The sequence below is a fragment of the Lepidochelys olivacea genome, assembly GCF_965140295.1.
Source record: "Lepidochelys olivacea isolate rLepOli2 genome assembly, chromosome: 7".
NCBI lineage: Eukaryota > Metazoa > Chordata > Testudines > Cheloniidae > Lepidochelys > Lepidochelys olivacea.
Window position 1 is genome coordinate 46,488,559 of NC_140417.1, and position 17,463 is coordinate 46,506,021.

The 17,463-nt window shown below is 48.9% G+C and overlaps 1 protein-coding gene across 1 annotated transcript in view; it reads left to right on the forward strand.

The window, feature by feature from the left end:
- Positions 1–14,602, forward strand: part of RAD54L2 (RAD54 like 2) — an 88,581-nt gene extending 73,979 nt beyond the window's left edge. Inside the window, exons 12-22 of the mRNA XM_084634275.1 lie at positions 471–722; positions 3,207–3,325; positions 3,642–3,760; positions 4,946–5,045; positions 5,264–5,469; positions 6,896–7,071; positions 9,218–9,414; positions 10,360–10,556; positions 11,610–11,699; positions 13,046–13,138; positions 13,471–14,602. Coding sequence (XP_084490401.1) covers positions 471–722; positions 3,207–3,325; positions 3,642–3,760; positions 4,946–5,045; positions 5,264–5,469; positions 6,896–7,071; positions 9,218–9,414; positions 10,360–10,556; positions 11,610–11,699; positions 13,046–13,138; positions 13,471–14,462 — 2,541 coding nt within the window. The 3' untranslated portion in view covers positions 14,463–14,602. The remainder of the gene's footprint in view (positions 1–470; positions 723–3,206; positions 3,326–3,641; positions 3,761–4,945; positions 5,046–5,263; positions 5,470–6,895; positions 7,072–9,217; positions 9,415–10,359; positions 10,557–11,609; positions 11,700–13,045; positions 13,139–13,470) is intronic.
- Positions 14,603–17,463: the final 2,861 nt, after the last annotated feature.

Genomic DNA, 17,463 nt, shown 5'->3' on the forward strand with positions numbered 1-17,463 from the left:
ATCCTTCATTTCCCAGAGTGTGTGCCTTGTGTGTGTTCATTCATCAGTCACCAAACAGAGGAGCTTTAAGATAATTAAAATTGGTAACATGTCTTGGTTGAAACAGTGTATACCTTGTGCTGTGACAGAATCGCACTTTCCTTTTTACTTGTTGACTGGAATCTGCCTAGCTTCTATAGCAGGCAAAGTTTCAGCGTGTCCACGCAAGTCAACTACAGAGGACTTCGGACTGAACAGGCAGAGTCCCTGGCATTAAATATTCTAATGCGGTGAGATTTGCTTAATTTGTGGCACTTTACAAACTCCCTTTCAGCTGAATTTGGAGGGGAATAATTAGATTAACAAATCGCTGGTGCGTTTCTGCAGGGGCATTAGCATTTGACTGCGTGTGAGGTGCTGTAAATCCACAAGTGCCTTGGTTGGGTTTGTGCTAGTGCAATGTTACCTTTTGCCTTTTCTTCATCTCTCAGATCTGGAATCACCCAGATGTGCTGTATGAAGCGCTGCAAAAAGAGAATCTGGCAAATGAGCAGGACCTGGATGTGGATGACCTTGGCACAGCTGGAACTAATTCTCGCTGTCAACCACAAGGAATAAAAGTCAAAACAGAGACTAATGCTTTGGCATCACCAGTTGGAGAAGCTACCAACAGCAAGTTCCTTCAAGGCATTGGCTTCAACCCCTTTCAGGAGAGAGCAAATCAAGTCGTTACTTATGAGTGGGTGAGTACCAACCTCAGAGCTAGGAGTCTCATGGCTTTTTTTTTTTTTTTTTTTTTTTCCAACAAACATGGGCTGAATGCTTAATTGGTCAAAGGCCCATGACCCTTTTGTCGGGGCAGTGCGCTGGTTATAAATTGGGGAACAGCAGTGGAAAAAACCCTTGTGTAGCAGGGATCCTGCTTTTAGTTCTGAGACTTTCTCACCTGCCACAACGTGCTTTGGAAGATAGGATTATAATTCAAAATGATCTGTACAAACTGGAGAAGTGGTCTGAAGTAAGTAGGATGATATTCAATAAGGACAAATGCAAAGTACTCCATTTAGGAAGGAACAATCAATTGCACACATACAAAGTGGGAAATGACTGCTGAGGAAGGAGTAGTGCAGAAAGGGATCTGGGGGTCATAGTGGACCACAAACTAAATATGAGTCAACAGTGTAACACTGTTGCAAAAAAAGTGAACATCATTCGAGGACGTATTAGCAGGAGTGTTGTAAGCAAGACACGAGAAGTAATTCTTCGGCTCTACTCTGCACTGATTAGGCCTCAACTGGAGTATTGTGTCCAGTTCCGGGCACCACATTTCAGGAAAGATATGGACAAATTGGAGAAAATCCAGAGAAGAGCAACAAAAATGATTAAAAGGCTAGAAAATGTGACCTCTGAGGGAAGATTGAAAAAATTGGGTTTGTTTAGTCTGGAAAAAAGAAGACCGAGAGGGGACATAACAGTTTTCAGGTACATAAAAGGTTGTTACAAGGAGGAGGGAGAAAAATTGTTATCCTTAACCTCTGAGGCTAGGACAAGAAGCAATGGGCTTAAATTGCAGCAAGGGAGGTTAAGGTTGGACATTTAGGAAAAACTTCCTAACTGTCAGGGTGGTTAAACAGTGGAATAAATTGCCTAGAGAAGCTGTGGAATCTCCATCATTGGAGATTTTTAAGAGCAGGTTAGACAAACACCTGTCAGGGATGGTCTAGATAATACTTAGTCCTGCTTGGAGTGCAGGGGACTGGACTAGATGACCTCTCGAGGTCCCTTCCAGTCCTATGAGTCTATGATCTCTGCTATGAAGCTTTGTCTTGCTCTCTGTCTTGATCAGTGCATATAAAAGGCTACTAATGGGAATTATGAGACCACTGTACAGCTGGCACTGTGCTTTACACCTTGTTTTCATCAGACCCGGATGGTGCAGTGTCTGTGTTTTTTCACCAGCATAGCTGAGATCAGAACTTGAATGAGAGTGAGATGGCTGAAACTTAAGCAGAATAAAAGAAAAGGAGTACTTGTGGCACCTTAGAGACTAACCAATTTATTTGAGCATAAGCTTTCGTGAGCTACAGCTCACTTCATCGGATGCATACTGTGGAAAGTGTAGAATCTCTTTTTATATACACACAAAGCATGAAAAAATACCTCCTCCCACCCCACTCTCCTGCTGGTAATAGCTTATTTAAAGTGATCACTCTCCTTACAATGTGTATGATAATCAAGTTGGGCCATTTCCAGCACAAATCCAGGTTTTCTCACCCCTCCCCCCCACCACACACACACACCCACTCTCCTGCTGGTAATAGCTTATCTTCATGCTTTGTGTGTATATAAAAAGAGATTCTACACTTTCCACAGTATGCATCCGATGAAGTGAGCTGTAGCTCACAAAAGCTTATGCTCAAATAAATTGGTTAGTCTCTAAGGTGCCACAAGTACTCCTTTTCTTTTTGCGAATACAGACTAACACGGCTGTTACTCTGAAGCCTGTCATTAAACAGAATAATGGTGATGCTAGTTGAGCATCTTGAGGATATAGCAGAAGTTCCTGTACTCAAGACTTTGTCCACTTATTGTCCAAGAAATCTGCAGTTTGAAACTCCTGGATCCTCTGTAGCTTTGGGACTCAGAGGTGGCCAAAACCACCCCTTTCATCTGGACCTGGCTGGATGCTTGAGGCCTCTCTTCTTGGATCCAGACTGTGCCACAGTAATTTATTCCTCTGTCACCTTGAGACTGAATTGTTGAAACGTGCTCCACAAGGGGGCTACCTTTAAAGATCACTTGGAAGCTACAGCTGGCAGAATGCATCAGCTGGATTCCACTGGCTGTCTTCACCTTTTATACTAGTTCTCCAGCAGTTGCACTGGTTTCCTGTTCACTTCCAGATGCAATTCAGGGCATTGACTTTGTAGACCGAAGTCCTATAAGGGCACATGGAGACTGCTGTTTCCTGTGAATTGCCACAGCAGTTTTCACGCTCAAGCTAAGAGTCCCCAGACTTAAATGACAGGGTGATGGCCTGTTGTTCTCAGTATGGGGATGTGTGTGTCTGGAACTTGGGAGGGCTATGTGGAGATTTGGCTCTTCGTATAGGGTCACATTGGGTTTATTACATTTTGTTCATGAGCCTGAAGCCTCTTATGGAAAGTATGTTTTATGGAACTAACTGAGTACCTCCCCATGTAACCGAGGCTCTTGTTTCTGGGTAGGCCAAGGACATCCTGTGTGATTACCAGATGGGAGTTTTGGAGAACTCGCCCAAGATGGTGTTACTGTTCCACCTGATTGAGGAAAGTGTGAAGCACGGAGACAAGATCTTGGTCTTTAGGTAAGAGGAAGTATCAATGGCTGCTCCTCTGAGCCCTGAGCAGTGGTGTGTTTGGAGATTAGACAGTAGTAGAATGAGACTGATGGTGTTTCCCTATGACAGCTGCCCACTGCTATGCAGTGTTATTTGGTCTTTTCCCATTGTTTGGTTTAATGTTTTTTGTTGTCCATTGGTTTTGTAATCTCTTCATCCGTATAGCTGTCAGTGGTAAGGGGGTGTCCCGTGGCACCCTCAGACTGCTAGCAGGGGAAGATGGAGTTTGCTGTTCTAGTTACACTGTTAGGGGCTTTCCTGAGCAGAGACCTTGTTTTTGCAGCCAGAGTCTGTCCACATTGTCTGTCATTGAGGAGTTCTTGGCCAAGAGACCAATGCCCAATCCTCCAGGCTCAGATGTGCAAGGCATTCATAACTGGGTCCGAAATCTCAACTATTACAGTGAGTACAGACCGTCCTCCTTCCTTCATCTGGGACCCTATTTGATCCTCTGCGGCTGGGCTAACCTCTTGATGTTGCAACGATTTCCTCTGGTTTCTCGCCACACTTACCTGTGCTTTTCCGTGGGCGTGCAGATCTGTTCCTTAGCCATTTTCAGATTGATTTGTTTGAGTTGTCTTGGATGCATGTTTTTAGTTTTGATCAGGACTGACTGATAATTTCCCAGTTCCCCCTTTTCTTTTTAATGGCTCTCTGAATAGCTTAACTATCACTTCTTAAAACTTTTAAAAAAATCTTCATTCTTCCTTTGCACCACTTGGACACTTTCTAATTCTAGAATCTTTACTGCTTGTTTTGGTGATCGTGAGTTTTCCCTCCAGTTCTAGTCTCTGTCCCCTTCAGTAGCTGACTTTTGTGGCAGGGCAACAGGAGTGTTTAGGGTAGCTGGATGGACATAGTGTCCCTGGGAGCTCCTGGCAAGCATGCTAGGTGTCTATAAACTGCTCTAATTCCTCTTTTGACTCAAGGTGTGGGTGGCAGCATCTCTTCATCATGAGTGAGTTCTACCCATGATCACAAGCATGCTCTGTCCATCTGCACTCTTTTTCTCCGATTCTCTGCATATGGTCATGTTGGGTCCAGTGGGGTTTTGCCAGCGGCTTGCGTTGTTTTTGTGCTATCCCAGCTCAGTGGTCGTATTGGATCTATTTTATACTGGTGCCTGTTACCAATACTGGTATTTCAGGCTTTTGTGACTGGTACTGCAGACATCCTACCTGAATGATGAGCCTCTGTGTAGGATCCCAGTGCACTAGAACTGCTCATCTTTGGTTTAGCTGTATGCATTGTAGCCCACTGTGGAACTTGGCCTATGCCAGACTCCTGTTTTACACTCACGTGATATTGCAGCTAGACACAGCCCGAGCTCCCTGGCTGACTACACTGTGTATGTTTGACTGGGGGGATGTGGGCATTGGCTGGGACAGCTGAGGGCTTATTGTAGTAAGCTGGTTCAATTGCCTGAAATGGCACGGAAGCGTTTCCCTAGCTGGATCTATACGGAGTCTGCAGGGTAATGGCATTCTTCACAGTGCAGGTATTCTAAGAGCCAGACGGGAACTGTTTCGTTTTGATGGATCCCACAATACAAAGGCTTTTTAAACACCTCTCTGATTTTCTTACCAGGACTGGATGGCAGCACTTCTGCCTCAGAAAGGGAACGATTGATTAACCAGTTCAATGACCCCAGCAACAGCTCTGTTTGGCTCTTCCTTTTGTCCACACGGTGAGTTGGTCACCTGCCTGGAACGGAGGGGTGAGGTGGGGTGAAAGAGTGGGTTTCATTAATGTGATGGAGGCTGTTCAGACCACAGAATCTATTGCACTTGCTCTGTTTGCAAGATTTGGCTTAAGACCATACAGGATGGTAACTCCTTAAAGTATAAAGGTATTGAAGACTGGAAAGAAAAATGATTTTGAAACTTAATTTTTGTTTTGTTTAAGAGCTGGGTGTTTGGGTGTCAACCTGATTGGAGCAAACAGAGTGGTGGTGTTTGATGCTTCTTGGAACCCGTGCCATGACGCACAAGCAGTATGCCGGGTGTACCGCTACGGACAAAGGAAGCCGTGCCACATTTACCGACTGGTTTCAGATTACACCCTGGAGAAGAAAATCTATGACCGCCAGGTCTCCAAGCAGGGGATGTCAGGTAGGCTTGAACACTTTTGCCAATATGTCATCCTGCTTACTTTTCTTATACTCCGTAGTCCATGGACGGAGTCTGTATGATTTTGGTGATGCTTCCGTCTGTCTAATGTTAGACACAAACTGCTGCTAGAAGAAATGACACTAAAAAGGCATTTATGACTGGGGAGTTGTTCTGATATTTTTATAATTTAAGAGTGAGTACAGATCTAGTAAAAATGAAGGATTCAGCAGTACCGGTTTGAGCCAGCATAGTGCAACACACACTCCCTGTGGTTCACCCCTTCTGCTCCTTAGCTGCAAGCACACCTCAGTTCTGACCTGTAGCACCTCCTGCAAGAACAGAAGCAGCAGACCGGCTGGATAGTCTGTTGCTTATAGCAGGAGGCTGGGAGTTAGGAGATTTAAGTTCTGTCTCCAGCTCTGCTGGTGCCTCCTGTTAGATTGGACAGGTTACTGCAGTGCTCCATGGCTCCGCTTTTTCAACAGTACAGTGGGGAATACCTACTTTTGAAAAAACAGGTTGACATCCTTATTGCTACCTAATTACTAAGGTTCACTAATCGTTCCAGTTCTGACCTGTCTGGAACCAAGACTGCCAGTGGGGCTGAATTGTGCCAGATTTTGTGGTGGTTTTGAGAGATGCACAAGTGGGAGACTACCATGAGCCCAAAAGGGTTGTGTCAGAATTTAAGTCCAGGTGCAGAGGGGATACTTCAGTGCTCTGACTCTGTGTGCTGTCTAGCACCCATGTCCTAGAGTCCTCTCCTCCTCCTCCTCTCTTTCCTCCTCCCCACACACACACTTGTTCCCATCTTGACACATACACAAAAATCAAGTCCAGGGAAATAATGCAGCTTCTTTTGAGTTATGGAGGTGAGAATGGGGATCTCAGATGTTATCCAGAACTTTCAAATAGTTTAACAGAATCTGGTGGTTGTAGTCCCCGGAAACCTGAGTCACTGGTTAGTCACTATAAACTTTTGAGCCTTTCTCTGTGGTTCTGGCTCGTTAGTTACTGATGTTCGCCTTTGCAGCTGCCTTTTTATCACAATGTCCACATAATATTTTCAGGCTTCTGATGTCCAAGGGTGAGATGGGGAACTTCTTCAACCATATTGTATGTACAGTATCTTCAGCTTCCAGGTTTGTGTATGCCAGGATGTTAATGGCCCATATCACCTTGTTGTAATATATGGAGAGCAAAGCATTCCCTAGCCTGGTTTGTGTCAATATTCAAATACCTGCATGGTCATGTCTCAAAGTGCAGTGGAATGATCCCTGTCCCTCTGCAGATATTCACAGCAGAGTGCTGTGGAAAGCACAGATTAAGAGCTGGGAAATCTATAAGCAGGAATGTAACGAGTACAGCAGAGAGCAGTAAACTGTTTCCTCCTTTCTCTGAATGATGCATTCCCTCCATTCTCCAGATCGTGTTGTGGATGATCTGAATCCAGTGCTGAACTTCACCCGGAGGGAGGTGGAGAACCTGCTGCACTTCGTAGAAGAGGAGTCAGATCCTGCCCAGCTGGCATTGGACCCAAACAAGATCAAGGAGTCTGTCTTACAGCTAGCCTGTCTCAAATACCCTCACATTATCACCAAGGTATGTACCTTTGTTCTTAATGCTGCTTCCAGATGTCATTGCCAGTTAGGGATGACACTGAGCTCAGTGAATAACGGTCTACCCCAGGAGAAAATGGAGCTGCCTGTGTTGTGATACCTTGGTTAAGATAAGAGTGTTCCAAAACAATATTAGTTATAAGGGACTGTGCATGTCTCTGAGACAAGTCCATGATCAGTGTCAGGTATCAAGAAAACTGTTGTTCCATTGTCAAACGCAAGACCTGAAGTTCATGTGCAGATTTCCTTAGACCTTTGGTAGATACTCGTGGGGGAATTATGCACTGAATTATGCGCAGATTTCTTTGCTTCCCTGAAGAAAAAATGACTTTCTGATGTGAAAGCAAAGGGAAGCCACAAGAGCGGTCATGCGACCCTCCCAAGCAGTATTTTTCGGGTGTCCACGGCAGCCAGCAGAGGTAAATCACCTGTAGGGCAGGGGACGGGACTGGGGAAGACCCGGCTGGTGGCTCCTACCCTGCGCCAGGCTCAGCTGCTAGTCCCGGATGGGCTGGGGAGGACGGGACTTTCTCTTCTCCTGCACAGTATCCGGTGCTGGATCAGACCCACCCCCAGATTTCTCCCCCAGCTGCAGAAATCTCTGCAAACTCTCTGATCCCCTCCCCACACCGCTTCAAGCACCCATCGCTCCTCAGCTGCAGGGGGAGGGATCAGTGTAAAGGAAACTGCTCCCCCATCTGCCCAACTGTTGAGTATCCATACCCAGACCCTCCAGCTGAGCCGCACCCCCCTGCACTCAGAACCCCCCTGAGGAGCCCCCTGCACCTGGATCGCCACCCCACTGTGCCCCAGTCCCCCATCATCTGCCTCCCACATTGAGACCCCCCACGGCCGCTGCCGAGCTCTATCTCTTCCACACCCAGACCTCCCCAGCCCTTCTTCCCTCCTCGCTGAGCCCCAACCACCTTCACCTGGACCCCACTGTAGCATCCCATTACCGTTGCATCCAGAACCTCCCAACAAGCCTCTGTGCATCCAGATCCCCTGTGCACTTGGATCCCCCACTGAGCCTCCCACACCCAATGATCCCACACAGAACCCTCTCAATCCACGCCTGGGTCCCCCCACACTTGGATCCTGCTGGGCTGAGCCAGCCTGCCTGCCCACACCGATGTGCACCTGGCACAGAGGGGCAGGACACTGGGGTGTTTCTGGGGCAGGCCTCCTTTTTGCACTGTGTCAGGGTTGAGTGCAGCCTCACTGCTGAGTCTCCCCCAGGGGGAGTGATCTACCACTTCTGTGCAGTCAGTGGCCTGTGCTCTCCAATGCCATGCTGGCGCCTCCACATTTATTTGACAAATAAAATTTGCAGAATTTTGCTGAATTTTAAAATTTTTATACACAGAATTTTTAATTTTTTGGTGCAGAATGCCCTCAGAAGTAGGTAGAGCATCTAGGAAGAACATAGGTTGGGGTAGTTTGGTTAAGGCTTTTGGAGGAGAGGAGAAATGAAGGACTGTGTCTGCCTGGCTATCTCTATACAGAGATTCATGGTTAAAAGGAAAGCCTGCTATGGGGCATTTAGTGCAGTAACAGAATTGCTCCATTTATGTGCTGTCGTATTGCATGCATTGTGAGTATTGTGAATAAGCATGTTCCTGTGAGTGTTATGCAGTGAGATCATTGTGGAGTTGGTGCACAGATTATTTATAAGAAGTAATCATATTGTCTATAATAGTGTCCATTGCACTAGTTTTGAATTCTTCCCCCAGAGTCCACCCAGAGTATGTCTTCACTACCCACCAGCTCAGCAGGTAGCGATCTAGCCAGCGGGGATCGATTTATCGTGTCTAGTCTAGACGTGATAAATCAACCCCCGAACGCTCTCCTGTCCACTCCTGTACTCCAGCGCCAGAAGAGGCGCAGGCGGAGTTGACAGGGTAGCGTTCGGGGGTTGATTTATCTTCAGCTATTCACGTAGTTGAAGTTGCATAACTTAGATTGACCTCCCCCCCAGTGTAGACCAGGGCCCAGAATACTGCCCAGAGTCTGCCAGTTGCCATGTTATTCTGCCTGGGATACAGGGAGGGAATTCTATCATTTGGGTTTGTCTACTGCCCTCCTGTGGTATGTTGGTGTCTCAATATGTTTATGTGCTATGACCACAGGAGCCTTTCCAGCATGAGTCGCTGCTGATTGACCGGAAGGAGCACAAGTTGACCAAGGCAGAGAAGAAGGCAGCAAAGAAGAGTTATGAGGAAGAGAAGCGAGCATCCGTCCCCTATACCCGTCCATCCTATGCACAGTATTACCCAGCCAGTGACCAGAGCCTGACAAGCATCCCTGCCTTCAGTCAAAGGAATTGGTGGGTGCTTATTTCTTTCCCTGTTCTGCTGAGGACTTCAGTTGAGGGGAGAGGCGGGGCAGGAAAAACAGCTGGGGTAGATGAAGACTAACCTGTTACCCTGGGCGTTCTCACTTGGCTCCTAGGAAATGAGAATATTAAGGCTGGGTGTTGCCCCCTCTCCTTCCCCTGCCAACTATAAATACGGATTCATGAAGAAGGGGAATGAAGCAAGGAAGGTGGGGAAAACAGCTGATTAGGGAGGAAGGCTCCCTTTGCAGCCTTGGGGGCACATGCAGCGTTTCTCAGTGGGGGGTGTCACTGATTGCAATGGCTGTGGCTAAGAGAATGGGCATAGTATCAAACTGAGAGATGCAGAATCCAGACAGGTAGTGAAAGTGTCAAGACCTGTCCCCACACACCACTTTTCTGGCTAATAGCCAGAGTCACTGTGTCTATCATCTGCCTTCACTTCACCTGGAACATGTGTAATTCCCCGTAACACTTTGCATTGCCCAATCTGAGGCTCTGGGAGTGCTGTGCAAATGCTGGCTGGCTGCTTGCATGTCTCTGCCATTGGTGAGAAGGCACCCCCAGTTTACAGATGGGGACACTGAGGTGAAGTGACTTGCCCAAGGTCAGTGACAGTCAGGAATAGAGGCTGGAGTCCTGACGGCCAGTCCTATGCTTTAACTCAGAGATCAAACTTTAGCGACTTCACTCTCTCTTTGTGATCCTGGAGCAGTGAGATTCCCACTGCCTCTCTCCAGAACTGGGAGCAGAGCAAAGAGTTTCAGGGCTTTGCATTTGGGGTTTTTCTGCCTCCATGAGCAATTTTCTCAGTGCAGAGCCTCACGATTACCCATGTGAATGACTGAGAATGGTGGAACCAAATACAGTTGGGACTCTCCTTCCAAAAGAACATAACTCCGTTTGACACTCTCTCCTTTTCCCTCTTCCCACTAGGCGACCAGTCTTCAAGGGCGAGGACAAGCCAGTGGCAAGCGTCCGCCCTGTTCAGTCCACCCCCATTCCTATGATGCCTCGGCATGTCCCGTTGGGTGGCGTGGGATCGGCATCTGGTTCCAACCCCACTGTCAACTTCCCCATCAACTATCTACAGCGAGCTGGTGTCCTTGTTCAGAAGATTGTCACCACGACAGGTCAGTCGTTCCTTTGGAACCAAGTCCCCCTGAGAACACAGCTGGTTGAGACAGAGTCCTGGGATCCAGAGATGGAAGGCAGGCAGTCCGTCCATCCCTCGGGGATAGAATAGTGTCCCAGACAACTATGGTGTCTCATCTGTGGCCTAAGAAGCTGGATGAGCCCCTTGAGGGGGATTGTGTCAAGAAGGGAAGTGTCTGATTATGAATTGAGATGTGTCCCTTGAAGCATGTGCTGTGGTGTTTAAACTGAAGTGCTGGAATCCGATCCATTAGTGCAGATTGGAGGTAAGAGGGGTGCTGCTTCCCCTGCAGCAGCTTGGCTGGGAGCGGTCTGTTCTCTACTGCAGCTGCTCAACAGCTCCCCTGCCGCGTGGAGGAGAGAGAGTAACTCTGGCTGTTCTAGGTTAGAGCAGCGCTATCTTGCACCAGCTGGCAACAGTGGCTAGGGACCATACACCAGCTGGGGACAGCCAGAGTACAGTGGGCTCCAGCCACTCACTTTCCCTACCCCCTCTAACCTTTGCCTACCAGGGAGGGAGGCGTAGGAGCCAGTTATGCCACCTCTATGCCTGTTATGGATTCCATACCTGGAGAATCCCCAGCAGTGGGTTTTGCACCACAGGTGTGCTAAGGGACTAAAACAGGGCAGTGAATCTGCCCCCAAATACTGATTGTAGCTCCCTGATCTCTTTGCAGCTTTCAGGCCAAACATATTTCAAAAGCCAGGTATGCTGGCTGCACTGTATGGTATGCTGGCTTCCAGTGCTCTGCCCAGTCCCATGTTCTGTGTTCTAATTGATGGGGCTTGTGTACTGGGGTACCTTGCCTTTCATTTCCCCTGACCCCCACTCCTTCCTGAGCTCTCAGTCCCAGGGGATTCCACTTCTGCTTCTTATGTCTTCTTTGTTACTCATAATTAAACCCTGATCTCATTTGTAGCAGAATTTATTGAGGAAGCTAGCTGGATGCTGAGGGAATTTAGCCCTGGATTTCTCCCACTCTTTTTTGAGCCCATAATGTAACTTCTCAAATGCTGGCTTTCTCCATCAGATATTGTGATTCCAGGCACAAACACATCCACTGATGTGCAGGCGAGAATCAGTGCTGGTGAGAGCATCCACATAATCCGAGGGACTAAAGGTAAATCCCTGACTTGGGAAATAAGTAACTGCTAATCTCCTGGCCCTCATATACTAAAATCCCCCCAAATTCCTGTTTTCAGTGCTCTGCATTTGCAAGATGCATTTAATAAACAGGCTTCGTCAAAGCTTGAAGAGTCAGAAAAAACAGAGGCTTTAGTTGTGGGTTTAACCATGATGGGAAGATGAAGGGGATCAGGCCACTGATACTGTAATTTCCTGCCAGTGCCCCAAAGGGAATGGTCTTCCATCCTTCCCTTCTGAAGCAGATGGAAGCGATTTCAAGCTCCAGAGTTGCCCATCTCGTTATGTTAACACACAATCTCCTATCATGTTTCGGGGATGAATAGTTCTTGACCTACGAGACCGTTGAAGCCAATGGAGAAGTTGCAACTGACAGAGCCCCAGGTCAGACTGTAAGGAGATGTGGTGGCACATTCTCCCTTCCAGTGGAGTCTGTCTTGTCGCCTTTCAAGAGTATTGCAAGCTCGAGCTCTTTACACAAGCCTTCTCCCAACAATGGTGGAGCAGCTGGCCAGGCATCGTTTCTCAGAGATGGGCCAGGGGTCGGCCTGTTTGCAGTGCTGTAACACTAGAGGAGTGATCAGTTGGGGCCCTCGGGGCAGGGATTCTGTGTTTCAGTTATTTGAATGGAGCCTAGTTGAGTGCCGTTGAAATTCGCCAACAGCGCTGCATAAGGAAAAGTGGAACCACAGCCATTGCCACTGGCAGAGATGGTGACCTGAAAATGTGTTTGACTCCCCTGGGGGAGAAAAGGGAGCATGGGAAGGGAATTCGGGTCCTGCAGCGATTCAGCAGAAAGCCACATGTGTGTGTAACCCTGGGACAGAGAGAAGCAGAGGGAGGGATTTTTCAGGGACAGACTGGAGACAGGCTCTAAAGGAGAGAACCAGCATGCACCTGACTGCAGGGGCACTCCAGCACTGAGAGTGTTCAAGAACACAGTCCGTGGCTGCCCTTGTTGCTGCTGCATGCTGGTTTTACAGTCTGCTCTGTTTTAGGTAAATGGCTTGTGGGCTGCAGGCTCCTGGCATGTTGCCAGCCCAGCACTCAAGTGGGCACAGTTTGGGTGCTTCTGGCCTGTCTGTAATGGACCTGTAGGCCACTGACACAGCACTGTGACCCTGGCATTGCCCGACGGCAATGCTCACAGACGTGGAGAGAGAGATCAAAGTGTTTGGGGATTAGGGGCTGGTGTGTCCTCTCTGCTGCCCTTTTCTCTCCCTGCCTGCCAGTTCTGCAGCCTTTCCCTGGGGCAGGCAGCCAGCAGCTGGGCATGGAGCTGTTCCTGTGTCTGACCAGTTGCTTCCTCCCTGTCTGTTTCAGGGACGTACATCCGCACCAGTGATGGGCGGATTTTTGCTATCCGGACCACTGGGAAGCCGAAGGGCAGTGAAGACCGTCGAACGGCTGCCTCAGGTAGGGACTGAAGATCCTTGCACTGGATACACGCCCCAAGTGCTCTCCTCTGTTGGGTTTCTGTGGTGGGTGTTTCACTGCACTGTCTTCCCCAGGGCTGTATTTAGGGGACTTGCTTTATATCCCTGCCCAAGAGCTTCCTCTCTTCTCACATCTTTAAATTCCACATTTTCTCTCCTCCCTGGCTGATTCCATGGCAGCCCCCTCCCTCCCACCCTCAATCCCATCCCATGCCGAGTCTATTCAGTCCCCCCTCTTCTCCCTTTTCCCAGCGCCGGGATGTTTCTCCAGGCTTCTCTGTCTCACCCACTCCATCTCCTTGTCACCTCCAGGCTCTCAGGGTCCATCTCTGGAATCCACAAGCAATGGCAGACACAGTGCCTCGTCACCCAAGCTCCCTAACACAGAAGAGCTCACTCGGCCCATTTCCCCCGACAGCCCGGAGATCATCAGTGAGCTGCAGCAGTATGCTGAGGCAGCCGCTGCCCGGGAGTCTCGCCACAACTCCCCCAGCACTAACACTGTGCATGGACACCCTGCCCGGACAGAAAACGCAGCCACCTTAGCAGCCCGGGGAGCTGAGCAGCGATTGGGCCTCCATTGCTTGGCTCCGTCGGTTTCTTCAGCCCTGCCAGCCACCAGCCAGAATGTCGATGGTCACTCAGTGCTGGACTTACGGGGCAACAAGCGCAAGTCGACCTCACCCTCTGTCCCCGAGGAACCAGCCCGTCGGCAGCAGAAAAAGCGCCACCTGCCAACGTCTGTTCAGTCGTACGAACACGGGTACCCAGTCTCTGGTGGGTTCACCATGCCCCCTATCTCTTTAAACCACAACCTAACCCATCCATTTCCCCCCCAAGCAGGAAACTCCTTGTACATGGGCACTGGCTCATCCTACTACCAGCTGCCCAATTTACTACCAGACCCTCAGCTGGTGTTCCCTGTGACTACTGACCCTCTGCTGACAGCCGGCACCGCCAGCTCCTCTGCTGCTACCTCAGCCACCGCCAGCGTCCCCTCGTTCATGCTAAACCCCTCTATGACGGGGATGCTGCCCAGCTATTCGCTTCCCTTCACGCAGTCGCTCCTGCCTGAGCCCAGGATGTTTGCTCCTTTCCCAGCCCCAGTTTTGCCTAGCAGCCTTCCCAGGAGCATGGCGTCTGCCTACCCTGGCTACATGTCCCCTCATTCGGGCTACCCGGCTGGGGGCCTCCTGCGGTCCCAGGTGCCTCAGTTTGAATCCCAGGAGGCCTCAGAGGTGGGATGCAGCTCCAATGATGACGAAGACAAAGACGACGATGTAATAGAGATCACAGGGAAATAATGGGCCCAGTTCCTGTTAGATCTCAGCTTAACCAGGAGGCAAAAGTTTCAGGACCTTTCTGGAGTCAGGATTTCACCTCTGGGTTATGGCAGCAGGGCTGGAGGAGGAGATGTTTTTAGATGTCAAGGATCTGCATTGTATTGGGGAGGGAGGGTGGGGAGAACAAAACCTGAACGGACTTGCAAGGGTGGGGGGGCAGCAATGCAAACCATAGGAGTGCCTCCCTTGCTTTCTCTCCTGCATTTTCCGTTTGTCTGTCTGTGTTGTCCGAAAGGGAGCCTTGACGTTGCTATTCAGTGCCCCTTCTCAGGCGTGGAGACACTGGGTTGATCTCTGTGTGTGGAAGAGCTCCCTCTCCCACAAACTGCCTTATCTGTGAACTTTTCTCGCTCAAGGAGGCACGGGGTGGGAGTATGTCCCAGGAGAGGGTCTTGATGAGCATTTTCAATTGGGGCAGGGGAGGAGCAGGCTATATGTCGTGTGTGTACCGGGGGAGGGCAAGGGATGTGTGTGTGTGGGGGGTCCATGTGAAAACCAATTTGTTTTTCATCCTCTTAAAAATTCAAAACACAATAATCTGACAGCTCGTACCAGGCCCCTGCTGGAGGATGAGATGGGGAGTGGAGGGAATGCTGAGCTGTGGCATGACTCTCCAGTCTGCTCCCCCAGGGGGCCTTCTCTATGAAGCCCTCTGAAGGCAGTGACCCTAGTAGGTTGATCCTGTGGTTCTGGTGCTGGCTTCTCGAGCCTGGGTTGGGTTAAGAATCCTTTAAATCTTATAGCGGCTCGAGGGCAATCCTGGGGACTTTCCCAGTTCCTCCCTCTCTTCCAGTGATGGCCTCCACACCAGGCTATTGAGGGGTGTGCCCTCAGGCTCCAGGAGGAGGCCTGGGTGGGAGCAGGTGGATCAGTTTGACTCCTATCAACCCCAGCCAGCAGGACAGGTTGAAAAGGGATACCATTGCGGACTCAGCGCCCGTCTCCATTGACTCTGTGATCGGAGCAACTGCCCCCTTCACAGAATCTCGACATTAATTTATTTCATGAAGGCAAATATTTATTTGTTTGGGGAGTTTCTTTCCACATTTTATTAATTTTGTTGTTTAAAAGAAAAACTAACCTGCTGGCCTCCATAATACAGTGGTTGCTTGGTGGATTGTCTGTATGGGGGAGACGAGACATAATGACCATTTGACCAAAGCATAATCTGAAAGCAGGACCAACTGCGAACGTTCCCCAGTAGCCAGCTCCCTTGTTTGGTTCTGTTACAGTGATGTGGCATTGCCTGTGCCATATACACCCCTTTGGGGGAGCGTGTGACAGTGGCGCGTCCATGCAGTACAAGGGATAATGAGAAACCTCTGGTCTTGGGGTTGGGATCACTCTGGCACAGTGTTTGCTGGGCGGCTGAGAAATTAGCGTGCTAACCAATCTCTCAGAGAGAGAAGGAGTCTCGGCTCATGACAAGTGGGCTTGGGGATCTCATGGCAGCAGGCTTGAGCTCCTATTGGCTTAACGGACCCCCTGGCTGACATGTGGAGTGCTGTTGGTGGGCTCCAGCCCTTCCCAACTAGAGAGGTGTCACATGAGAGTGAAAAGCGAGAGCACAGAGAGTAAATTGCACTGACTGTTCAGCTCTTGGTGTCTGCAGGCAAATCATGCTCTTGGCATTGAAATGCCACATTTGCATGAGTTTGGGCACCTGAGCTAGATGGCCTGACATCCTGTCCACTGTGTGCGTGCTCATGCACTGGTAACTGCTGAGTAATCTTGGAAACTCAATGCCTGCTCAAAGGCCCAGGTCCTCGAAGGGATGTAGGCTCCTAAATCCCGTTGACTTCAATGGAAGTTAGAATCTTAAATACCTTTGAGGATCTGGACCTATGTGTCACCACCTCAGGGAACGAGAGAGACTCTGAATGTCCTTGGAAAGTGGTCCATGCCATTGGACCAATGACAGCTGTTGGCACAAACCTGTGATGGGAAAACCTCCAGGGCTGATGCTTCAGTACGGTTATTGAGGTCTACTCAGACCAGCTCAGGAGGGAGGGACAAGGCATTCTGGCATATTGTGTAAGGTAGCTGTGAAGAAAGGGGAACTGCTTTATCGAGGGAAGGTGGTGCGGTGCGTGTGTGTGTGTTTGTGTGTACCATGACAAAAGTAGGACGTTATGGGGCTTTCTCTCTGTCTTTCTCTGTTTTAATGGAACTTGTCTGTCAGACGTAACCACACCATTCATAGAAGCCTTAGATCTACAGTTTAGCTATGCAAATTATTTTAAAAACAAACATTGAAATAGTGCTTTCTTCTTTAACATATCCTAGGAGTTGAAAACCGAGGGGTTCTGAGCAAACTTCTGAACAGCTTGTCTTTGGATGTACCATGGAAATAAACAAACTCCCCCTTCCCCCCACTCCACCCCTCACCCAATAACAAAGCAAACTAACTGATGGTGTCCACTCCAAACACTTGACAGTGCTGCATCTGTAAGTCATGCCCTTTGCAGTTTGTGTGTCCATCTTATGCAAAATACTGTGACGCTGATTGTATCACAGCTGTCTGTTGTATCTCTGTAAGGCTCTCAAAAGCTCTAGTGGATTTGGGAAGCGGACCTAGGCAAGGGGGTTTCTTGTCAAGAGTAGCGAGGATTCAGACCTGGGGGAAATCTAAACAATATTTGTGGAAGGCAACTGTTGATTTAGGTTAGAGCAGACCTTTTAACCAGAGTCCCTTGGCATGGAGTATGGTTCCTTCGTTGTTTGTGCCAGGGTGGCACTTTTAACCTGAATGATCCTGCTAGTTCTTTGTAATGGGGGCATTTTGTGTGTCTTTTCTCTGCTCAGATGAGGCATACAGATTTGACTCTAAACAGTAGGTTAACGTATGGTTCTGGATGCTGTACCTGAAATAGCAGCAGCTTTCACAGAGACTTTGCTCATTGTCTCACGAGGAAAGTACCAGAGGCCTCTGGAGGGCACTTTGGATGGTACTGAATTGGGC